Source organism: Nomascus leucogenys, chromosome 12, assembly GCF_006542625.1.
Source record: "Nomascus leucogenys isolate Asia chromosome 12, Asia_NLE_v1, whole genome shotgun sequence".
In the NCBI taxonomy this organism is placed as follows: Eukaryota; Metazoa; Chordata; class Mammalia; order Primates; family Hylobatidae; genus Nomascus; species Nomascus leucogenys.
In genome coordinates, this window is record NC_044392.1 from 30,619,623 (window position 1) to 30,645,654 (window position 26,032).

The following is a 26,032-nucleotide window of genomic DNA, read 5'->3' on the forward strand; positions in this document are numbered from 1 at the left end:
AGATCCTTTAAATACCTGATAAATTTTAGAATCAGCTTTCAATTTCTATAAAAAAGTATGTTGGGGATTGATTAGTATTGCATTGAAATTATGGATCAACTTGAGGGTAATTGACATCACCACAATATTGGTGGTTCAACCCAGGATATAGTATATCTCTCCATTTATTTAGACCTTTAATTTCTCTCAGCTATGTTTTCTAGCTTTCAGTGTATAGTTTTTAACCTTTCTTATGCTGGCTTATCCTAAATATTTCATATTTTTGGATGTTATAAATAATAGCTTACAATTTTCTAATTTTCTACTGTTTACTGTTAGTATATAGAAATATAATTATTTGTTCTAGTAATTTTTATGTAGATTTCAAAATAATTTCTGCACAATCGTGTTGTCTAAGAATAAAGAAAGTTCTACTTCTCCCATTCCACTTTTGATATCTTTTATTCCTCTTTTTTTTTTCCTTATTGCACTGGCTAGAAACCCCAGTAGGATGTTGACTAGAAGTGGTGAGAACCAAGACCTTTATGTTGTTCCTGATCTTAGAAATACACATTTAGTTTTTCACCATTGAATATGATGTTAGCTGTAGGTTTTTCATAGATGCCCTTTTTCATGTTGAGGAAGTTTCCTTCTATCACTTTGTTGAGAGTTTTCTTCAGGAATGGATGTTGGCTTTTGTCAGATGCTTTTTATGCATCTATTGAGATGATCATATGGTTTTTCATTTTTAGTTTACAAATGTGGTGAATTACATTGACTATTAAACCAACATTGCTTTCCCAGAATAATTCTTACTTGGTTATGCTATTCATTTTATAAACTGTTGGATTATATTAACATTTGTTAAGAATTTTTGCATATCAATATCCTTCTTCATGAAGGATATTGATCTATATTTTATTTTTTTAGAATGTGTTTGTCTTGTTTAGGTGTCAGGGCTTTGATGGCCTCATACGAAGAGCTGAGGATTATTCTGTCCTCTTTAATCTTCTGGAAAATTTTGCATATAATTGGTATACTGCTTTCTCAAATGTTTGACAGAATTAACGAGTGAAGACATCTTGGCCTGTTGTTCTTTGTGGAAGTTTTTAAACTACAAATTCAAGTACTTTAATAGATTTAGGTTTATTCAGGTTATATGTTTCTTCTTGGGAGAGCTTTGGCAGTATGTATCTTTCAAGCAATGTGTTCATTTTATCTTTGTTGTTGTATTGGTATAAACTTATCTTTCTATGTTGATTTAATGTCAAGAACTTCAGTTAATGTGAAAAATACATTGGTTGATATACTATAATGGACAAAACAAAATGCCTTTACATTTTATTAAACTTTTTCAGCCTGAAAATCCGTGCTCATGCTTATTCGACTTCCTGTCTTACCTTAAGCATCCCCAAATTTGCCAATTCAGCATGTGAAAAGCCTTTTAGAGAACAGATTCCCAACAGAGAGAGAGAGGCTGAGTATTTTCCATTTTACTTATACTTTAATTCAAATGGGCCAAGACTGATTTTCATATCTTCAGCAAAGGAGAGAGGAACTATGTTGTGATTGTGTGTGTGTGTGTGTGTGTGTGTGTGTTGTATTGTGTGATTACATTTCTACGCTGAACTTTGAGACCTCAAAGACTTTCTCCTTAATAAAATGGAAGTGTAACAGCCAGAAGGAGTAATGGGAATGAAAGCATTTTAAGCAAATTGTAAAAGGGGTGGGGTCGCTGAGCTTCACTGACAACTCTTGTCCTGGTTGGCTTCACTGTCCGGTTCCATTGGGTCAGGATGGCATTTCTGGCCCCATCCCACTTCCCTGGTCCCATCAGTCGAAACTGGTGTGGGCTGCAAGGGCCAAAGTACACCTCCAGGGCCAGGCGGGGATCTGTCAGGAAGAGCCATGTTATGTTAGGCTTGGCCCCTATGAAAGAGCCCAGCTCATCCATATATGTGATGTAATCTGTCTGCAAAGTCTGGCTCTGGCCAAACCTGAAGAAAGAAGAGAACACACTGGAATAAGTGTTACAGTTGCAAATAGGAGCATTAATTTCTTATTTTTTCTTTCAGAAAAATAACAATTTAGGTGGCACCTCCATTTATGCCTTTCTTTTCCACAAAATTGATTTTATTGTTTTTCTTTGGCTAAGTGAGCTGCTTTTCTCCTCCTTCCTAATCTCTATTTGAGTTTGATGTAATGTTGGACTTTTGCCTTTGGCCATGTGGCCTGGAGTAAACTGACCCTCTGGTTTAAGGAGACTAATTAACTTAGTTTACTCGTTAACACTTAATTATTCTTTATAAGACATTGCTTAGAATCTGCCCCAATGTTAGACTTTCAGATTGGTTTGTTTAAAAGTGGGATCATGGATGGTTTTAATATTCCTGTAATCTAACAATATAAATTGTTTCATACTAAAGAAAACAAAAAATATTTTACTGCAAAATACATACTTCCTTGACAGATTTTGAGATGGCTATTCAGAAGGCCTGCAGACAGAAACAGCCCTGAAAAGCTGCCTTTTGTGAAGGAGATTTTTATCTGTGGAGAAAATAAAGGGAAGTAAACAGAAGATGGAAACTAGGCTTTCTCGGAGGCCTCCCTTGCCCACTCTAGGAAAGATTAACTTGCAGGAGAGAGAGACTGAGAGTCAGGCACCGCTGAAAATATGACAGAGAAACTTTCATCATAGGCTACTGACTCTGAGAGCTGCTCTCTGTGAGGTTTCGTCTGCAGAACAGGACAGCCTTTGTTTGACACACTTTCCCCCCTTTAGTCTCCCATGTCCTGTGATGTTACCTCTGAAATCACCTTTAAAAAAATTATGACAGTGAAAAAAATGTGAAAAAAAATGTAATCACTCCATCTTTCTTCTAATCTCTAAGCTGCCGTTATTCATTCCTGAGCATAGGCCAAGCTAACTATGGGAGAAATTTAGTTTACGGTTTAACTTTGAAACAAAGATGGTAACAGCCCTTTCCCAAAACAAACCCCCTCCTTGCTTGGAGATCAGACTGCTTTTGTAGAATTAACAAATTAGCCACAAGATAAGAAATTAGGGTTCAGGAGTCATGCAGTCAGAAGTCTGCAATTGCTCCTATGGATAACATCACCATTATAAAACCTAACATTGGTGCTCAAGATATTTTTCAGACCCTGCATTCTGATGGGCCAGCTGGCACTACCCAGACTGGTAAACTGGTTCATCTTGTCATGTGGTCTCCTCCCAGGAAGACCAGAAGACAAGCTTTGACTCCCTGTGGTTTCATCCCTGACCCAGCCAATCAGCATTCCCCATTCCCTAGCCCCTGACTACCAAACTATCCTGAAAAAAACCTAGCCTCTGAATTTTCATGGAGGCTGATTTGAGTAGTAATAAACTCCTGTCCTTCTGTTTAGCTGGCCAGACCCCAAAAGAGGGTTCTTGGACCTCCCACAAGAAAGAATTCAGGGCCAGTCCATAAAGTGAAAGCAAGTTTATTAAGAAAGTAAAGGAATAAAAGAATGGCTACTTCATAGGCAGAGCAGTGGCATGGGCTGCTCAACTGAGTATACTTACAGTTACTTCTTGATTACATGTTAAACAAGGGGTGGATTATTCATGAGTTTTCCAGGAAAGAAATGGGCAGTTCCCAGAACTGAGGGTTCCTCCCCTTTTTAGACTATATAGGGTAACTTCCTGATATTGCCATGGCATTTGTAAACTGTCACAGTGCTGGTGGGAGTGTCTTCTAGCATGCTAATTCATTATAATCAGCATATAATGAGTAGTGAGGACGACCAGAGGTCACTTTTTTCATCATCTTGGTTTTGGCCAGCTTCGTTACTGAATCCTGTTTTATCAGCCAGGTCTTTGTGACCTGAATCTTGTGCTGGCCTCTTTTCTCATCCTGTGACTAAGAATGCCTAACCTCCTGGGAATGCAGCCTAGTGGGTCTCAGCCTCATTTTACCCAGCCCCTATTCAAGATGGAGTCACTCTGGTTCAAATGCCTCTGACAGTTGTGTGTTTGTTAAATTCTCTCTATTGGAAAAACCTGCTGTTCTCAGTGCATCAGCTTTTCTGGGCAGTGAGCAAGATGAATCTGTTGGGTGATACACCTCCCCCAAAGCCCAGAGAAACTTGGTCTGGGCTGCTGTTCTTTGGACTCATTCATTTCCTCTGAAAAATCATTTACTTTTACACTTCCATCTCCCCTAACCCCAGTGAAGAGAATATTTAAACATGAACGAACTGGCCCTTCTTTGAGTTCATGTTTTGTAAGGCTCTCATGCACACATGTGCACATAATCTGTTATGTTTTTCTCTTGTTAACCTGTCTTTTGTTATAGGGGTGTTGGCCATTACCTTTTATGACAGAGAGAAAAGAGATCACCCCCTTTCTGCCTCTATAGTTCTTTTAGTTGGAATGTGGCCTAATTTGCTTTTTGAAACTCTGAAGAGCAGCTTATCATTTAAGCAATAAGATGAACATTTTAACCTCTCTATTTCCTCATTTTTATTCCTATTGGGTGCTAAAAGAAAGGATATCAAGCTGCATGAATTGTTAGCACATAAAAGTGCCCAACTCTGAAAGTTGTTCTGTGAACTGGATGAAGTTGTGCAGATGAGGTTTTGTTGAATCTGAGGGTTCCATTTCTTTTTTTTGTTTTGTTTTTTGTTTTTTGTTTTTATTATTATAGTTTAGGTTTTAGGGTACATGTGCACAATGTGCAGGTTTGTTACATATGTATCCATGTGCCATGTTGATTTCCTGCACCCATTAACTCGTCATTTAGCATTAGGTATATCTCCTAATGCTATCCCTCCCCACTCCCTCAACCCCACAACAGTCCCCGGAGTGTGATGTTCCCCTTCCTGTGTCCATGAGTTCTCATTGTTCAATTCCCACCTATGAGTGAGAACATGCGGTGTTTGGTTTTTTGTCCTTGCCATAGTTTACTGAGAATGATGTTTTCCAGTTTCATCCATGTCCCTACAAAGGACATGAACTCATCATTTTTTATGGCTGCATAGTATTCCATGGTGTATATGTGCCACATTTTCTTAATCCAGTCTATCGTTGTTGGACATTTGGGTTGGTTCCAACTCTTTGCTATTGTGAATAGTGCTGCAATAAACATACGTGTGCATGTGTCTTTATAGCAGCATGATTTATAGTCCTTTGGGTATATACCCAGTAATGGGATGGCTGGGTCAAATGGTATTTCTAGTTCTAGATCCCTGAGGAATCGCCACACTGACTTCCACAATGGTTGAACTAGTTTACAGTCCCACCAACAGTGTAAAAGTGTTCCTAGTTCTCCACATCCTCTCCAGCACCTGTTGTTTCCTGATTTTTTAATGATGGCCATTCTAACTGGTGTGAGATGGGTTCCATTTCTTTTCTTCTTTAGGCCCTGAATGGGTGACTACATTGTGGCATTCAATGTGAGAGAAGAAAAATAGCTCAGAGGAGTCTGTGCTATGTGAGGTATGCAAAATTTATCAAGCTCAGATAGCCATGAGTATGGGACTGGTCATGCTGCCCTCTACCAATGCCTGGGGGCAATTGTTAAAAGGCATTTTTATTCCTGACTAGCTGTCTCACTCATCATCTCCATGTTCCTAGAATTTGTGATACAAAGAACAGTATATAGCCAATCAATAGCTTATATAATTTTAATGTAAGTTCTTGGTAAACAACTTAGAAGTTGACTCTTTTGTTTTTCCTTTAAAAACCTACTTGTAGCTGCTGCCAATGAAGTGTATATTCAGGGCAATTTGACACTGTACTCCTGGGTTGCAGTCCTCAAACTTGGCCCAAATCAATTCTCTTTTTATATTAAGTTTGCCTCAGTGTTTTCCTTTAGGTTGACATATCAATGCCATGTTAAATGTTTGAAAAAGTAAAGAAACTTCCTATATCAGTTGACTTTGGAAGAACTCAGGGTTTAGGGGCATTGAGCTCTCTTGCAGTTAAAAATCCATGTATAACTTTTGACTCCCCAAATACTTAACTGTTAATAACCTGTTGACTGGAAGCCTTACCAATAATGCAAACAGTTGATTAACACATATTTTGTATGTCATATGTATTAAATACTATTCTTACAATAAAGTAAGCTGGAGGAAAGAAAATGTTATTAAGAAAATTATGAGGAAGAAAAAATATGTTTACTATTCATTAAGTGGAAGTGATTTATCATAAACATCTTCATCCTCATCTTTATGTTGAGTAGGCTGAGGAGGAGGAGGAGAAACAGAAGGGATTGGTCTTGCTGTTTCAGGGGTGGTAGAAGTGGAAGAGATGGAGGGGGTAGAATTGGGGGCAGGAGAGGCAGGCCCATTGGTGTAATTATGGAAATACATTATAACTTGTCTGACTTTTGCTTTTTTATTTCTCTAAAAATTTTCTATATAGTAGTAATCCTTCCTCTATCATTTGCTGTAGTTTCAGTGCCTGTATCATAGAAGGATCCATGTTATATAAAAGAAGTCAAAAGAAGTCTTAAATAACTGGAACCCATCTGCCAGATTATCTAATGTCAATTTATTTCTGGCATGGCTTTTTCTATGTCTTCTTTCTCATATGGCACTGCTTTGGAAGCACTCATCTCCATCAAGTCATCTTTTAGTTCCTCTAGTGTGGAATTAAAAGTGTCTATTAGTGGTGTCTATTAGCTGTTGAATTTCTCCATGATCCATATCTCGAAACCCTTCAACCTTGCCTTTTTATTTTGCCATATCCACAATCTTTTTCACGATTTCTGTGACTGGCTCTGTTGTAAATCCTCTGAAGTCATATATAACATCTGGACATAGTTTTCTCCAGGGGAAATATGTTGTTTTAGGATTGATGGCTTTCATGGCTTTTTCTATAACAATTAGGGCATCTTCAACGGTGTAATCCTTCCAGACTTTCATGATGTTCTCTCTGTTGGGTTATCTTCCACAGCATTGACTATCTTTTCCATAGAGTATGGTATGTGATGAGCCTTAAAGATCCTTATGACTCCCTGATATAAAGGCTGAATTAGAATGTTGTGTTTGGGGGAAATTAGATGCCTTTGATGTTGAACTCATGGGGTTCTGGGTGGTCAGGGTCATTGTCTATATAAAAAAAACTTTAAAAGGCAGTCTCTTATTGGCAAGGACTTTCTGACTTCAGGGACAAAGCATTGACAGAGCTAATCCAGAAAAAGTGTCTTGTATAACCAAAAGATAGGAAGCTGATATTCATCTTTTCCCTTCGAGGCTTGAGGGGGGTAGCTTCATAGATAGGGGCTATCCTGATCATAAATCTGACTGCATTTGCACAAAACAGTAGTTAGCTTATTCTTTCGTGCCTAGTCTTGGTGCTCACTTCTGCTCCTTATTAATAAATGGCCTTTGTGGCTTTTTTTTTTTTTCCAGAATAGGGCACTTTTGTCTGCATTAAAAATCTGTTCAGGCAGATATCCTTCCTCCTCAATGATTTTCATAATGACATTTGGGAAATTCATCTCCTTCTTTTTGGTTGGCAGCAAGCATGTCTCCTGTTATCTTGACACTTTTTAAGCCAAAGCTCTTTCTGATATAATCAAATCATCCTTTGCTGGCATTAAATTTTCCAGCTTTAGATCCTTCACCTTCCTTTTGCTTTGTCATATAATGACTTCACTTTTTCTCAAATTATATTAGAGTCTATATGTATAATTTCTTATAGCAATCCTGCACCCACATAAAAAGCTGCATTTTCAATCCAAAATAAAAAGATATTTTACAAAAAGTGCAAGATTTCATGCCTGCTGGCATAGCTGCACTGGATTCATTTATCTTGAAATGGTGGGCAACTATAGCTGCAGACCTTAATGTATAGTATATATTAAGCAACTCAATTTTTTTATTATAATGCCGTAACTTTTCTTTGCTTCTTGGGAGCACTTCCAGCATCATTAATGACACTTTATATGGAGCCCATGGTGTTATTAAAGGCTTAAGGTATTGCACTAAACATGATAAAAATATGTGAGAACCTTGAGAGATCACTTTTTACTGTGATGCAGAATTTACTGGAGCTATGAGCTGCTCAGGTGAAAATTACTAATGTCACACAGCATTTTAAGTAGATACTCAAAACACTTGAGCTCACTGCAATACCAACAGGAGGTGGCTGCAAAATTATTATACTAGTACATTATGTACTAGATTTTATGCAGTTATGACAATATTGCATCTTTGTTTGTTTACATTTTTCTTGACTATGAATGGTGCCATGTATAGTCTGTAAGAGTTTGTATACATTTAGTTTTGATAAATTTTAAATTTTTAATAATAGATTTGTATATATTTTATGGTAGTAAATGATAAAATAGACTAGTATCTACATATATTTTATACATGGCGTCTTTTTCTTAATTTTTTTCAATATTTCTAGGCTACAGAATTCATCTTTGAGGTTTTTTTTTTTTTTTTTTTTGAGACGGAGTCTCACTCCGTTGCCCAGACTGGAGTGCAGTGGCACAATCTGGGCTCACTGCAAGCTCCGCCTCCTGGGTTCACACCATTCTCCTGCCTCAGCATTCTGAGTAGCTGGGACTACAGGCGCCCGCCACCATGCCCGGCTAATTTTGGTCTATTTTTAGTAGAGATGGGGTTTTACCATGTTAGCCAGGATGGTCTCGATCTCCTGACCTCGTGATCCACCCGCCTCGGCCTCTCAAAGTGCTGGGATTATAGGTGTGAGCCACCGTGCCTGGCCTTGAGTTTTTTAAATTGCTGCAAATCTCCAAAAAATTGAATTTTTTTTTTTTTTTTTTTGTGAGACGGAATCTCACTCTGTCACCTAGGCTAGAATGCAGTGGCGTGATCTCAGCTCACTGCAATCTCCACCTCCCTGATTCAAGCAATTCCCCTGCCTCAGCCTCCTGAGTAGCTGGGATTACAGGTGCACACCACCACGCCTGACTAACTTTTTTGTATTTTTAGTAGAGACAGGGTTTTACCATGTTGGCCAGACTGGTCTCGAACCCCTGACCTCAGGTAATCCGCCTGCCTCAGTCCCACAAAGTGCTGGGATTACAGGCGTGAGCCGCTGTGGCCAGTCTGCATTATGTTAATTGAAAAAAATCCATGTATAAGTGGACTCATATAATTCAAACCTGTGTTGTTCAAAGGTCAACTGTAGTCATTTATAGAGTTGTTTCTTAACCTCAGCACTATTGACATTTTGAGCCAGATAATTATTTGTTTTGGTGGACTGTGCTCTGCATTGTTGGATGGTTAGCAGAATCCCTGTTCTCTACCCATAAGATGCTGGTAGCATGCCCTCTCCACTCACAATGACCAAAAGTATCTCCAGATTTTGCCATATGTCCCCTGGAGGGCAAAATTATCCCTGATAGAAAACTTCTATTCTTGAGTTACACGAGAGAAGTGTAATGACTGTTTACTATCTAAATATTGTTTGATTATTGCAAGTGTTTGGAAAATGTAAACTCTGACTAATGACAGTATTTAGAACATATTAATGTTTTTCTACATATAAAGGCACATTTTAGGACTTGCTCTATTAGCAAGTACAGTTGCTTACCACTTGAGTTTTTTCCCCATTTTCTCATCAATGTCATCCGTCATTTCATTCGTGGTTGGCAGAGTACATGAGTCTAGAAAAGAAATGAAGAGAAAAATATTGAAAAACACAAATCAGAAATATATAATGACATATGATGGAAATAATTTGGTTTTTATAAACTGTATTCCTGAAAACTTTTGTATTAAGAGGAGCTGGAGATGTCTTTGATATCTTTAGCAAAATACCAGTTCACAGAAACAAAGACCTGAAAAGTTAATGAACCTTTGGGAATGGCAAAGCTGGCCTGTTGTGAGATAGTGACAGCAGAGACATTCGTAGCTTCAAATCACTCAGTCTCTTATTTCTGTAACATTATGGAGGACCTAATCCTCAAAATATGTGCTCAGTACACTTCATGCATATAATAGCTTAGTAATTTCTTCCTTTTTTATTCTGTATCCTCTTCTTAAAACTTCTCTGAAGAAAGAATCTGGTAAAAGAGTTCCCTTTAAGGTTTCTGGCATTTTAAATGAGGTAATGGAAGGAAGCACAGGATTTTAAACATCTTCTGCAGCTATGTAAGCTGTTTTAAGGGGCAGCAGACAAGTTTTAGCTTTTTGCGAATTTCACTACATCAGTGCAACTTCTTTTAACAGGTGATGGTAGCTTATTTGCCTTTGTAACAGTGGAAGAAAGTTGCTCTAAAATTTGCGGTGCATGAATATTTCCCAGTCATCGTTAGGGTCTTATGTCAGCCTGGTAGTACCCTATGATTGATATTGGCTGGACACCCTGCTAGAAAGTAAGAGGCCAGGATTTTGTTCTGCTTCGTTTGTTGTTGTGTCCTAAGTGCCAGGTTAGAGCCTGACACAGTAGGTGTTCAATAAGTATTTGCTGAATAAATAAATGATACCATTTGCTTCATGTAAATTTCTTAGGTTTATGAACTATATCCAGTCTTCTCATAATACCTCAGGGTCTTGGCATTGTTGTGCCTTTGAAAGGAAAAAGGCAATAGAAGTATTTTGCAGGGAGCACCTTTACAAAAGATTTCATGATGGGGTTTATTTAAATAATGATCTTTCATGGTGTATTTGAAATAGAAATTTATTTATCTACAAAGTTTTAGACAATATATATATTCCATGATTGTAATGTTTTATTAATTACCAATAGTGTAAGTTTTTATGGGTTAGTTATGTTAAGTAAGTTATACCTATATTGGTCAATATTTTGGAGAATACTTGAATAAAAGAACACTTTTCAATAATAATGATAACATTCAGTATGACTGGAGTAAATTAAATCAATATATTTGAGACATTGCCTTTCTCCATGTAATCCTCATATTCTTGATTTCCTCACACAAGCATACTTGTGGCCCCTGGAGACCATGAGGTCTAGAGTAGAGGGAGAGAAGAAGAAGATTGTCACGAGAATCAGAGTGGCCTGACTTTTTCTGACAGAAGTTGACACCAGTGAGGTTTCTGGCACACCTCCAACACTCACCAGGGCCCTTCCAGTCTTCATAATGTAGCCTGACATTGCAGTTATCCTCTGCTATTTTTTTCTTGCTTAAAATATTGCAAAGTCCTTAATCCCTATGAGAAATTTAAGCTCTTTAACGTGGCTTACAAACCTGTATTTCTTGCCACTCCCTGCCTCTGCTTTATATTCCCTTTCACCAAAATGTTTCTGGGTCTTTACGCTTTTCATGCTTTTCCTCACCTTTATGACTTCTTGTATACTGTTTGCTCTGTGCGAAATAATTTAGTGTCCAACTCCCCTCACTAGAGCCCCCCCAACAAATTTCCCCTATTATGGCATCCCCCACACCCCATTTTAAGCTTTGAGAGGCCAAGGAACATGTTTGTCTTGTTCTCATTGTATCCCTAGCCCAGTGCTTTGCATATAGCAGGTGTTCAGTACATGTTCATTGATAAAATGAATGAAAGACAGAATGGCCCACCTACTTGCAAATACTTTAGCAGCCCAGCGGGCTTGCAGGTTTGCTGTGGGGATGGCAGCTCCAAGGGACTGAACCAAGCCAATCACAGCCAAGGTTGGCTTCTCCATTAGTGGGGGGAAGATGCCTTTAAACAAGGTAACCTCATTGTTTCTGCTTTTCATGATGGTCTCATCAAGGAAGGGGTAGGAATAATCATAGCCTGTTGCAAAGATGACGGAGTCAATAGCCTCAAACACGGCCCCATCCTCAAACACAGCTGAGGTTTCCGTGAACTCCTTCACACTGGGCTTGATGGACAGAGTGCCACACAGGATGCGGGATGGGAGCTCATCATTGAACACAGGCTCTTTTCTCAGGGAACTACAGAAATTAGAGGCAAACACCCTTGCTGTAAATAGCTCATTTCCAAGAAATACCTGCAACAGCCCATATAACATTGAAATGACATCGAGCAGTTAAACATCAGCATGAGTGCCATTGAACTCTCTTCTCTCATGGCAATTCATTTCCTAAATGAGACTAAAACTAATTTACAGACCTAATAAAGTGGTTAAGAATGCCAACTCTGGAAGCAGATGGCCCAGGTTCGTAACCTAGCTCCGTCTCTTACTAGTTGTTACTTTTCTGTATTTGTTTCTTTATGTGTAAAATGGAGATGATGGTGGAATCTTCCTCATAGGTTGTTGTGAAAATTAAATGATCAATTATCCTTAAAGCACTTAAAACAGTTCCTGGCACATGCAAGCACTGTTGTTATAAGTGCACTATTATCATAACTTTAAAGTCTTGTCTTATATGGGGAAATCAGACCTGCAGTGGTGGGAAGTTTTATTGCCATGTTTGGTTTTCTTTCATCAGCTGTGTCCACAAAAAAGTGTAACAACTTTGATATTGCATTTTAGTTGCCAAAATTCTAGGAATCATATTTTTCAGGATGATATATTTCATTTTAAGTTTCCTTTGAGATTCTGGAATTTCCTGCAAGTATCTCAGACACAAAGAAACCTTGAAAATCCTGAAATTTGTCTCTATACTTCCACATCATTTTCTATCTAATCCTGCAACCTCTTCTTTTACCTTACAAGGTAGCAAAACATAGACCGCAATGAAACCTGTTTTTCCTCCCCCTTTCTCCCTCCAGAAACTTAGGGTAATTGGAACCCTTTCCAAAAGGAAGCTTAGTTTTTAGAATGAATGAATTTCCAAAACTGTGTTTTATTGTCTAAATGGCAAGGCCAAAATATAATTTATAGTTACGCTTACAAGATAAAAAATCTTAACCAGCTCAAGCTATGGGACTTATTATATTAAACATAATTTTTAAAAACTTTTATTTTAGGTTTGGGGGGTCCATGGTTTGTTATATAAGTAAATTGTGTGTCACAGGGGTTTGGTGTATAGATAATTTCGTTGCCTGGGTAATAAGCATAGTACCTGATACGTATTTTTTTCTGATTCTCTTCCTCCTCCCACCCTCTACCCTCAAGCAAGCCCCAGTGTTAAACGTAATTTTAAACGCATAAAATCAACATTTTTTTAAAGGGTTATAGCAGTCTGCAAGTCTTGGTAGTGTAAGTGCTTTGGATTGACAGTTTAGCTCCTAAATCTGGCATTTGCTCTTTTGATTTACAGTTCCTCCTTTTTCTTACCCTCTTTCTCTAAACACAATGAAACATTTTGGCTAGCATGGGCCAGGAGATAAAATTTCTCAATTCTTTCTTTTCTTACCAACTTAAATATTCTTTTTTTCTATTGATATGCTGATTCTTCTACCTGGAATGACTTCCTAATTAGTAAGTGTTGGGCCCTGTCTCTGTAAAGAAGTAAATAAATGAATCTGACTAATCTTACAGGCCACGTTAGTTGTGACTCTCCATTACTTTACATGTTCCATGCCTCCTGATGGTTCTGCAAAAATGTCAACATTTCAGGGGTGGAGGAAGTGTGCATTTTTGTTTTGAGACTTCCTACTTGCTGAGACATGTTGATTAACACTATTTTGTTATTTGCGCCTTTGAAGCACATTAGAAAATTTGAGACTAAGGAGAACCATTTTTTTTTAAAGCTTTATCATTTATGAAGCAATTTTTATATTTTTATATTATTGAATACCACAACCGTCTTGAGAAGCAGGTATTATTATTGATGTCTTCGTTCACCCATAAGCATGGACAAGATATTCTTCCAAAAAGCCAATCTGAGTTTGTTCAGTCTTCAAAGTTCTATGCTATAGCTTGTAGCTACCACAAATGAGTCATGCATGTCAGGGTGATTTATCTGTCTGCATCATCTCCATTTCAGATTTTTCCATACCCTTTCTGTACTGGACTAATTTCAATAAGTTTTCTAAGCCATACGTGGTCTCTGGGTATATTCCGTCACCTGTGAAACCTTGAGTTTAATGTTTCTAGGCTCAATGAGACAACAAAAGTAAGTTCTAGAGAGAATAAATTCATTAAATGAGTGCCCCCCCTTTTTTGAATAAAAAAATTTCCATTTCTAAGTACCCATTTAAAGGCATTAGGCCATAGTTCTCATGCTTAAGCCATGTGTTCATCTTCTGGACATATAACCAGTCAGAGACGAATGAAGGAAGGACATTCCAGAGAAAGGATGCAAAGCGGGTAACGTATATCATATCCGAAGGATAGCCATCATCCCAGACCCGACTCATGACCCAGGAACCACTTCTGGTACTGACAATGACCTGGTGGGGAAAGGCAACACAGATTTCAGTATTACTCTGTAAGAAATAAGCAAACACAACACACTTCTTTGGGCACTTCCATGCATTTTCCTCAATATCCAAGTAGGAACACTTTTAAAAGGCAGGTTTAAATAAATTGTCTAGCAGCCATAAAAAAGAATGAGTTCATGTCCTTTGCAGGGACATGGATGAAGCTGGAAACCATCATCCTCAGCAAACTAACACAAGAACAGAAAACCAAACACCGCATGTTCTCACTCATAAGTGGGAGTTGAATAATGAGAACACATGGACACAGGAAGGGGAACAACACACACCGGGGCCTGTCGGGGGGTGGAGGGCTAGGGGAAGGAGAGCATTAAGACAAATACCTAATGCATGTGGGGCTTAAAATCTAGACGAAGGGTTGATAGGTGCAGCAAACCACCATGGCATGTGCATACCTATGCATGTTCTGTACATGTATCCCAGAACTTAAAAAAATTTTTTTAAAAAGTCTAAAATTTAAACTAGTAGAGACAGGATTCTTTCACTACCCCTGAGGGCTGGTGTGTAGTTGTTGAAAGGATTGGAACCATACCTCTAGGAACAACAGGGCTCTGTGTTCAACTGTGATGGTTTAATCTTCACATACTCATAGACTAAAATGGCAAGTCTGGTAGGGACCAGATGATCCAGTGAGCCCCAGTGGTTGTGGCTGGTGATAGTGGACTAGGTGGGGGAAAAGTGTAGCTAAATCTCTAGCTGAAATTAGGCTGACGAGATGTCAAGGATTTAATTCTATTCTCTGTCTCCGGTTGTCTTTTCCAGTTCTCCCTATACACATACCCCAAGGACTTCTCCTGAGCAACCCAAACCATGGCAACCGCCTCAGCCCTGAGACGAGTCTGGCTGCTTATCTATTTTACCATCTTTGCAAAATAGACTTTAACTTTGTGATAACTGAAGGGAATTTTTAGTTTAAAAAATTTAGGTTTTATTTACATCCATTTAAGAATTTATTTATTGAGAACCTGTTTTCTTAAAAATATGTTGTTTCTTTAGGGTCTATCAGTGATACATGATTCAGCTTGGAGTCCTCTGGGAAGTCTTCCTTGACCTCATCCAGGCTAAGTTAGATTCTCTTTTCCCTGTGTTCCTATTGCCACACCTAATTCTACTGGAAGACTCACCATCTCCTCTGGTGATAGTCTGTGTGTACCTGTCAACTCCATCTCCATCCATTGACTCTTCCTTGAAGTCAGGAACTAGTCTAACTTATTTATGCATTTATTTTTAGTTTATCATAGTTCTGACACATAGTAAGCATAGTAAGTGCCCAATATTTGTTGAGCATCTGCTGCTGATTGAATTAATGTTAGTAAATACCAAGTCATGCATATCTTTCAGACCTTCAGAATGGTAAACACCGTGCTTTTTGCATGATAGGTTATAATAAATACTGTTAAATAAACAAAGATTAAGCCTGACCAGGAGCTAGTCTATTTGGAGGTGATCAGAATATAAAATGAAAACAAGAAATACACACATACACACTCATCTATACATACACACACTCATGCACTTACTTCTGGATTCAATGGAATGTACTTCCTTACTAGCTTCACATAGAGGATGTCTCAAGTCCTCCTTGATTTAAAGGGCCACATACAAGAGGTGAATCTCTTGTGGTGTGACATTGAAGTACCATCCTCAGTGCCTTGGCTGCTCATTTAGTAGCACAGCCCTACCTTAGGTTTATTTCCCAAAACCTTTATGTCATGTACCTGTGTAGCCAGACGGCTGAGCTCAACAGCAATGTCAGATCCAGAATTCCCCAGACCAATCACGAGGACCCTCTTCCCCTTGAAGGCTTCTGGATTCTTATAATCCCAGCTATGGAAGTAGTTGCCTCGAAACTGGTCCAGGCCTAAGTGGGACATGGCAAGTGGTTTGAACTGATTTTCAGAAATTATGAAGACGTTTTCTTTGTGTCTTTTTAAACCTATTATCAGTTGTAATTAAAAAATTCCCTAGTTGAAGTGCATTTATCCATTTAGCATTTTTTGACATTAAGCCTGTTAAAACTTACTTTTAGTTCCTTAAAAAATCTTAAGGCATGAGAATGTATGTTTCGATAATAATAATAGTTAATATTTATTGAGTTAACTCTGTGGGCTAGATCCTCTGATAAATGCTTTACATGTTTTAACTATTTAATCTTGATAACATCCCTGCATGGTGGGCTATTGTCCTTATTTTAAAAGAGGAGGAAATTGAGACAAAGAAGTTAAGTGGTAAGGAACTAGTGGAATAATAAGTTGAGTCCAGGTGTTCTGATCCCATGCTCATAAACATTAAATATGCTGCCCGTTAACATTAAGAGTTTTAATCTTATATTCCTCCTGAACCTTCACTCTTTAATTTGCCTTGGCCTATGGACATCATACCTAGACATGGGAACTCTAATATCTTTGAATAGATTGTGTTCCTGTGGCAAGGAAGGAAGGAAAAATGGAAGGAAGGCTCCATCTATATTGCATTTCTTTGAGGTTTGCCACTTTTGGATGGTAATGAAGTATGCTGCTATACACACACCCATGTGTGTACCCACACACAAATCACTGAGATTTCTAAAGTTTATTTGCAAATTGTGGATGAAGATGAAATTAGAAACTTAGGAGTCTCCAATAAATAACAAAAGTAAACGTGTCTTTCTTTAAACCATTTCGCAGTTGGACTCTACTTTTTTTTAATGTAACTGTGCTTGAAGACCCTGCGTGCTGTCAGAACTTATATTTGAGTTACGGTCTGTAAAACAGGAACTCGTGTTTGTCTGATCTCTGGCTTGCAGTCCTTGATTATTTTAATATAAGGACTTATGAGGCTATTTATTACTACATCCTATCATTAAACTTAGTTTTTTTCTTTTGAAATCTAAGAATAATCATTATGTAATATCTACAGAAAGATATGTTTCTAACTCTTGATGTTTGCCTATAAGTCCTTAGATTATTATGTATTTTCCAAACTTACCAGGAAAGGAATCAGTTGGCAGATTGGAGTATACGTGATGTCCTGAACAAATCATTACAGCATCAAAAATAGTCGATTCCTGTTTCCCATCCTTTTCAGTAACAACAACCCATTGGCCCATGACTAAGAAGCTGGGACATTTCTTTCTACTGGAAACCAGGGTCTTTAAGAAAACCAGAAAATTTATTTTTCTATTTACAATTCTACATGTGAAAGTTTTTTTCCTTCTTGCATTGTTTCTGTGGAGGAAATAATTGTTACGAGCTCTCTTGGTCATTCAGAAATGTATAGAAAGATATTAAAATTGGAGTCACAGTGAATCTTCAGTGAGTCTTTGAATCTCACAAGAAAAATTACTCACTGGAGTATATTTACTTTTTGACATCAGGTTAGTTGATTTAGGGGTAAATCACACTGAATATTTTTGTGAATGATGTCATATAACAAATCTGTGTTATTTTCTTATGGCTACCCTCTACTGACATGGCTTCCTCCTTTTCTGACCTCATCTTCCACCTACTCAATAAATATGGGAATATCTCAAGGTTTGATCGTTGGCGTCTCTTTTGCTCTGCATAAATACTCTATCTTAGAAATATAGCAACTTTACGGACAGGCACGGTGGCTCCTGCCTGTAATCCCAGCACTTTGGGAGGACGAAGCGGGTGGATGGACGAGGTCAGGAATCAAGACCATCCTGGCTAGCATGGTGAAACCCCATCTCTACTAAAAATACAAAAAATTAGCCGAGCGTGGTGGCGGGCGCCTGTAGTCCCAGCTACTCAGGAGGCTGAGGCAGGAGAATGGTGTGAACCCGGGAGGCAGAGGTTGCAGTGAGCCAAGATTGTGTCACTGCACTCCAGCCTGGGTGACAGAGCGAGACTCCGTCTCAAAAAAAAAAAAAAAAAAAAGAAATATTAGCAACTTTCGTGGTATGAATATACAAATACATCTGTCCTTGGTCTCTCTTCTGTCCAGTTTAGCTTGACCTTTCCAACTGGAGGGCCACCTAATACTTCCTCGTACGTAGCAGGTTTTGATTGACCTACTTAAATTTCCTTTGAAACTGGCGTCTGACTTTCTTATTTCTTTGAATGATGACATGAACTTCCCAGCCACTTACGCTTCAAATCCATGACTTGTTTTCCTTGTTATTTCTCCATCCTTGCCTCATGTTTAAACGATATTTCTCTCCCAATCTCATGCTTTCTTTCCATGATTGCTAACACTGCCTTCATTCAAGTCCTTATCACCCCCTTGCATGGACTACGGCAAGAACCTATAACTAGCCTGTCTTCAGCCTACCATTTCCTACAAGCCATCCTTTGTCCTGCTTGTCAGATTAATCTTCCTAAAGGATCATATTCATTTCATGTCTCCTGCTCAATTTCTGTTACTTCACAGCCTCTAAAACTTATTCTACATTTTGAATGCGATTACTATTAAGTCCATACAATTTTGTTCCAATTTACTCTTTTAGTTTTATTTTCTGTTATTCCCACAGACTTTTCTGGAACATATTCTGCAAATTGCTTCCCTAACGTCCATTCTCCCTTCATTCTTACTAACAGAACCCTGATTTTGTTTGGAGTGACAACATACCCAGAAAAGGGATGCATTTTCCAGGTTCCTGTGCAACTAGGTTGGCCTGTGAGATATAAGCAATGTTGTACAGTTTTTTCAGGAGAATTTGTAAAAGGGGAGCTGATTCAGCTGAGAGAACATCCCTTTGCCCTTCATTATTTTCTTTCCTTTTTTTTTTTTTTTTTTTTGCCTAGAAGGCAGATATGATGGCTCAAGCTTCAGCAACTGTTTTGGACCACAAGGCAAACCTCATGATGTAAGCCTCATGCTAAGAAGGGTGAAGCTGAATCTTTGATGACTTTGGTGCCATCACATAAGCCCTGGATGTCCCTTCTTTGGACTTCTTTTACATGGTTGCAAAATAATCCTCTATTTTTCAAAGTCACAGTACACACTAGTTTACTGATATATGTGGCCATATCTCATCCTAGCAGATGTATCTCCCTCTTAACCAACTTGGTTTGCCTACTGTTCTCCAAATGAGCAGGGCATTTTCCCACCTCTCTAATTTTACTCATGCCACTCATTTATCTAAAACACCTACTAAATACAACTAAATTTTACCTCCTCTAGAAAATAACTTCCCTCAAAGTGTTGCCTCTTGCTTCATGATCTCCATAGCATTGTTTTATTTATAAACAAATCATAGATACGTTTAAAAAATTTTCTCTTTGATTGAAATTGTTACTGGAATCTTTTTACTTACTCTTTATATATTTATTTTGAAATAACTTCTTGAGAGCTAAGTCTTAGACCTCTTTTTCTTTTACATATAGCACACAGCACAATGCAAGTACACAACAGGAACTTCATTAATGTTTGTTGATATTAATACCATAATGGAAGTAAATGAATGTAATGAATGAATGTAATAAAACGACTATTGGAAAATTTTATTTTAACTATACATTTGGGGCTACTCCAGGTAAAATAATGATGTAAATATCACCACGGTTCATAAGTTTGCTGATTGTTTTTCCCACTATATGCATGTGTTCTGCATTTAGCAGCAGTTAATTGAGGTTAAGAGTTCCAAACATACAGACAGAAATGCTCAATAAAGAGTCCCAAATAAATGTAAAACATTATTCTCACAGAAACGATGCTGAAATCTCAAGTTTTTTTAATAAAAAAACTAACTGAGTGGGTAAAGATAGGGGCAATGACTATATTTCCCATTTAAGTTGTTAACCTTTTCATAATGTAATGGGAGAATTCCTACCAAATGCTATGGTTTTTTGAACCACAACTCATTGGCATTGAACTGACAAAATTCCTAATATATACTAAAGCAGTTTGGATTATTTCCAAAACATCAGAGCATGAGGGTGGAAAGTGGACAATGATGGGATAGCTGCCTCCATTTTCTAAGGTAGTCTGAAAGCTCTCAGAGACTAGTGAACTAATAAGTCTAGGAGAAAAAAAATCAATGCATGAATGCTTTATAATCAGAGCCAACATTTGATGACTGAGGTGCCCAAACATTTGGCTCTAATTTTGATAATAGTTTGCTGCCTCCTTTTTCTCTAACCCACACATATCTTAATTTCAACAGTACAAGTTATGAGACCCCTCCCTTCAGTGAACACAGTGGTTCAATTCTTGGTTGACTAAAACCCTTTTAATGTTTAAAAGCATAAACAAAAATTAAAAGCTCTCAGTAAGATATGGAATGGAAAGCCCTTCGCGTAGCACCTGGCACAGAACTGGAGCTCTTTCCACGTGAATCCTCTTACTGTAATTACCCTCAGTGTTAGCTCTGTCTTTATAGTCACTTAGTGGTTTTTGCTTTCTCCTATGCCATCACTGGTTCTGATCTTATACTCAGGTTAAAAATAAACAAACAAAAAAACAAAAAACAAAACTGTCTAGAGGAGGCTCTGACTTCTAGCCTATTTATTTGCTTTTGGAGTTTAGCAAACTCTTCATTGGCAACAACCCAATATTGAAGTGGTTTCCCAACTTTGGCGTAATGAGAATCACCTGGAGGGCTCCTTCGACTGTAGATTCTTGGGCCCTATTCTTAGAATTTCAGATTCAATCTGTCTGGGGTGGAGTCTGGGGTGGTTTGCATTTCTAACAAGTTCCTGGTGATGCTAATGCGGCTGGTTTAGGAACCACACTTTGAGAACCACTGCTCTGTTGTAAATGAATCCTATTCTTTGGCTCACCAGTTGCTGGCCTTCACTCCTCACCAAAGAAACACAGGAAACCAGAGCCCTTAGAACATGTGTTAAATCTTGGCGCTTCATTTTAAAGCCTCTGTGTAATTGAAAAGTGGCTTATTTTTTAGAAGCAGTCAAAGGCTAAATTGAAAATAAACATTTCCTCTCAGTTGCGAGGTTAGGGTAAAAGTGCACACAATGTGCTGCCTTGAAAATACATTTCAGAGCTGGCAGCTTCTGCTTCCCAAGGTCTGGAAGGGACTCTTGTGCAATGGGGGAAAGAGATGGAATGTCACGTTGCTGCTGGATTCAAGATGTGTATCTCCCTCTCACACCAGATGACCTCTGGAAGAGGGAGACAAAAAGTGCTGGAAAGGGTTGAGAGGATTGTGTCCCAGTGGGGAAGTGGGGGGCTGCCCAAAGCCTCGGTATTTTTTCTCAAGTTGAAAACATAATCTTCCTCTATTCATGGTTGCTGTATTTCTCATAAGCGTGGAAGCACAGGAATTTAAACTTTTTAAAATTTTTGTGGAGGTCAGAAAAAGGGTGAAGGCTCATGTCCAGCAGTTTGGCAGGCTGAGTGCTTCCCTTTCACCCACAGCTAGTACCTTCTACTGATGGTTGTGAGAAGAAGGAGAGGTGGGAAGGAGGTTTTTTCAGCTGCCTATTGAAGGAGGCAGGGCTGAACTGTGGGATGGAGCCTGGTTAAAGAATGTAAGACTCTGTTCTGGGAAACAGATGCTAAGGCCTTGGAATATTTCCATTTTGAATGAATCTCTGCTTTTTTGCCCCTTGACCTCAGCCAATTATAACACAAGGAGAGAAGAGTATGTACACTACAGCTCCTTGGAATTTTTCCTAAAAGACTGTTCTCCAAACAAACACAAAAAAGCAAATGTATTATATAACAAGTCAGTTGCTCCAGGGAGCATGCATTTTTATTATTTCAGTATGAGGTGTGGTTTGAGCCAGTAAGGAGGAAATTCAACTTTGACTCTGCCTCTAGCTGAGGGAGCTTACCCTAGAACCAGAGATCTAAGGAGCTGTGGGCACCATCTGTCTTGGATGATAACTGTGTTCATCTCTCATCTTTCTCATGAGAACATAAGTAACTTGAGGGCAAAGTCAGAGGTTAATTTCAGAATGTTGTACATGCATCTAAGCAGTCTACCTTGATCTTTCCTATTCCAGCTCTGCTTATGAGTCCCATATCTCCTTGTCTAAATATGCCCTTGAAATATGCTCAAAAGTTGCCTTCAACTTTCTCATGCCTTTCTTTATCTTCCCTCTCAGCTACTACCAAATCATCTTTAGCTTTACTAAGCTCCCATTATCCTTACTGCCCTAATTATATAGTCACTTATAGTTATTCTAATACTTGTTTTCTCACTGCTTTTAAAGTGCTGGCTGGCCTCTTGTCTGCAGCTATGCTTAATATAGTACCCTACACATAAAGTACACAGTATGTATTCATTGAATGAACAAAGGAATAAATGAATGGGAAAAAGTTCAAATAGTCCTGGTTTCAGCTTTTGCAATCAAAATGCTACTAACCTATTGTTAAGCATTTTTTTTTTTTTTTTTAGTGGAGTCTTTCTCTATTGCCCAGGCTGGAGTGCAGTGGTGTGATCTCAGCTCACTGCAACCTCTGCCTCCTGGGTTTAAGAGATTCTCCTGCCTCAGCCTCCTGAGTAGCTGGGATTACAGGCACCCACTACCACACCTGGCTAATTTTTGTGTTTTTAGTAGAGCTGGGGTTTTTCTGTGTTGGTCAGGCTGATCTTGAACTCCTGACCTCTGGTGATCCACCCGCTTTGGCCTCCCAAAGTGCTGGGATTATAGGCATGAGCCACCGCACCTGGCTGTTAAGCAACTTCTTATTATAGCAGTAATAAAATCTTTTGAGGACATGAGGCCCTATTTAGGAGTGGATGAAACTTAAAACACACTCACATTCAGCCTGCTAGTATTTAAATCCCATTTGGTTTTCATTTCTCAGAAAAAGCAAATAGTGAAAAGTTCAGAATTATCAGGTTTCTGTCTGCTAGAACACCTTCTAAAAAAGGCTTACAAGATAAAGTATTATGTAACACATAAAAAAAATCCCTCTCTGATTATATATTGTGCCAAGCGACTTTTCTAAGAAAAGAAGGAAGGGTTGGGGTATGTGGAGGGGGCTAAGGTTTTGAGTATTTGTACGGGTCCATGTCCTCACCAGGCCTTTGAGTAGAATTTTGCTTATAGACATGACCTTATGGAAAAGAAGATTTCTTCTTGTGGATAACTCAGAATCCAACTTTGAATCTTATTGATAACTCAGAATCCAACTTTGTATCTTACTGATCTTTGTATCATATTATTGCTTCCTTAAGTAAACTTTCTGATCTGGCTATATTGGCTAACTCATGGATCCCTCTCTGCACACACCATGTTCATTGCTTTTTCTGTGCCTTTCACAGATTGTTGGTCTCTCTTACCTGGTGCTGGCACACTGCCAATGACTGCATAGGCCTATGGAGTGCCATTCGCAGACTTTGTTGGGAAATGCACTCTCTAGGAGTTGTGCCACAGGTGGTCCTCTATTTTGCTTGTCTGGGATTATCCTTCAAGGCTAAGTGTCATCTCTGTGGGAGGTTTTCTTTGACCTACTAAGATTTCCATAGTCCGCCCTCTTCTAAAAGCTCGAGGCACTCATCCATTGAATTGATGGTGACAAGGTCTATCTTGTTGTTGTAGTTATATAATCTCTTATTTAAGTCTTAGGGCCAGATATATTTTGGAATGTGTACATTTTTGGATTTTGCTCCATAATACTCCTAGTCAGATCTGGGGCAGCAATCTGTCAAATGCAATAAAATTTCTGCCGTGCAACAGAAAGTGAGCCTTAGCTTCATGTCCATCCAATTCACGATATTTAACCTTATGATTTCAGAAGAGGTTCTGCTATCAAATGAGTTTTTGCCCATTTGCTATCAAAGGCTTGTGGAATTATATTATGGCTTGCTTAATCAAATGAAATGGAACCATTTACAAAGAGTGATTATATTCCATATTTGTCATCCCAGTACTTAGCACAAACTACCAGAATAGATGTTCAAGCATCATTTAATTGTTACTAGGGAGATGGTAGAAAGCCATTTTATGATTTACTCTAAGCTGTCCACATTTCCCTGAGCAAATGTAAATAAGGAAAATCAAATTCTTGAAAAATATTAACTCTTGATTACCCCTTACTGGGAAATAAAAATGGAGTGCTTTCAGGGTTACAAAACCAAAACTTTTTTAAAAAAAGGCTTGGAGAAGCATAAAAATGTGTTCTAAGTTAGCACTGATATACTCTATTGGAGGAGGCTATTGGTGCAGGCAGAGCAGTAACTGAGACCAGGACAGGAAGTAGTTACAATATGAATGATGTGAATATAATGTTTTCAAGCCAAATATGTATCATCGACAACTGATTACAATGGCTGGGAAATTCAGGACAGAAGAACTAGAAGTTTCTCCAAACTTGGCTTTGAAATTAAAAAAAAAAAATGTGTTTACGAGGACTATTTCCTAATTATATTATTTCTACAATGATCCCAAATGGCAAAGACCATAATTTTTCTCTCTGGATTTGGAGCTGATAGGCTATTCAACAGCTGCACACACATCACACACAATCATCATCTATAATAATTTCTATCTGCCCAATAGACATAAGTTAATTATAGAATCATATCCTCTGCATTTGACAAATGAGCATTTGAGGTCCAGGGAAACAAAAGCAACTGGCCTGAAATCTATCTGCCTAGAAAACCTACAAGTTGAAATTAGAACTCAGGACTTCTGACCTCAGGATCTCAGTCCAGGTTTGTTTGTCTCTTTTCTAATCGTGTTCCTGGCATTTAAGAGCAATAAAGAATAGAATTGTTTCAGTTACCTGGGAAGGCCATGGTATATTTTTGACTAATTACTAACGTTAGTGCCCTTTACAGCTTGGAGATCTGGATTTCACCATGCAGGTGATGGTGTTTAATGAGCTGAAAATGTCCTTTTCAGGACAAATTTTGCTGGTGTGAAATAGTTTTCTGGGCATTAGTATGATTGGAGAGGTAAGATTTTACTTTCCAGATTTGGAGCTTTTGTGATCTGCCTTCTAAATCTGAATTAGAACTGACCAGATTTGATTTGCATTGGAACCCATCTCCTTCCACTGGTGTTCTAATGATGTGCCACTCACCGAGAATTTCCACAGGCCTCCAACATCATTGCTCCTTTCAAAGCAAGTGGGCTCCAGCCCCTCCTCCAGACAGCACCGTATGGCAGCCAAGCCACTGACTCCAGCTCCGATGATGCCAACCCTCTTGCTCATGATTGCCTGTAGGAGAGTGTGGAGAGAACATCTTCAGAAGAGTGTCTTTAATACTTATGATTTTTTTTCAGTAGAAATTATCAGCCAAGGTTTATGTATCAGGATCCTCACTCAAACATAAGAAGACATAGATGCACATTGATAGTATATGCTCATTATTTTTACTGCTTTTGCTATAATAAGATACTAAAACTGGCTGCTTCTGATTATTCAATATGTCGAAAATAGCAGATTCAGTGAATGCTAGAGCAGGAAGGACCTTGAAGATCATTAATCCAATGCTCTCAATTGCAGATGAAGCTTTGGTCTGCCGAGGCTAGAAACTACTTCTTCAAGGTCTCAGAGGTAACAAATAAAGGAATTGGAACTAGACATCCAGCCTGCTGCATGATATCCTCTGTACAAAATCACTCCTCATTTTGAATGCTCTAAGGGGCTTCACTTCTTAAGCAATCACCTTTCTATCCTCAGAGAATCAGCAGTTCTTGAAATGTGGAAGAGAATGGCATTTAACAATATCTTTTGATGTAAAAATTGGGGAAGGGGGAGGAGTTATTCTTAAAGTAAAAATTCCTTTTTTTTCTTGTATTTTTAATGGTATAGAGCCATAGTAAAATCTGAAAGAGAAGGACTAAGTGTGGTAGGGATAAGAGAAGAACAGGGGAGGGGTGGGTGGAGTAAAAAGAAAGGGATAGGAAAAAGGCAAGAATGAAGTCTC

General features: G+C 38.4%; 1 protein-coding gene across 1 annotated transcript; it reads right to left on the reverse strand.

The window, feature by feature from the left end:
• Positions 1-1,633: 1,633 nt before the first annotated feature.
• On the reverse strand, positions 1,634-25,314 carry LOC100605282 (putative dimethylaniline monooxygenase [N-oxide-forming] 6). Its single transcript, XM_030823631.1, has 7 exons — positions 25,183-25,314; positions 17,212-17,374; positions 15,963-16,105; positions 13,997-14,196; positions 11,494-11,849; positions 9,539-9,611; positions 1,634-1,976 (listed from the first exon to the last, which is right to left on the reverse strand). The coding sequence occupies exons 1-7, from the start codon at positions 25,312-25,314 to the stop codon at positions 1,634-1,636; spliced, it is 1,410 nt and encodes a 469-aa protein (XP_030679491.1).
• Between the last annotated feature and the right edge of the window lie 718 nt (positions 25,315-26,032).

Coding starts and splice junctions, on each gene's coding strand:
- LOC100605282 (XM_030823631.1), bottom strand. CDS start 25,314: ATGAGCAAGAGGGTTGGCATCATCGGAGCTGGAGTCAGTGGCTTGGCT. Junction 16,106..17,211: donor GCCAACTGATTCCTTTCCTG/GTAAGTTTGGAA, acceptor TGTCCCACTTAG/GCCTGGACCAGTTTCGAGGC. Junction 14,197..15,962: donor TCAGCCGTCTGGCTACACAG/GTACATGACATA, acceptor TTTCCCCACCAG/GTCATTGTCAGTACCAGAAG.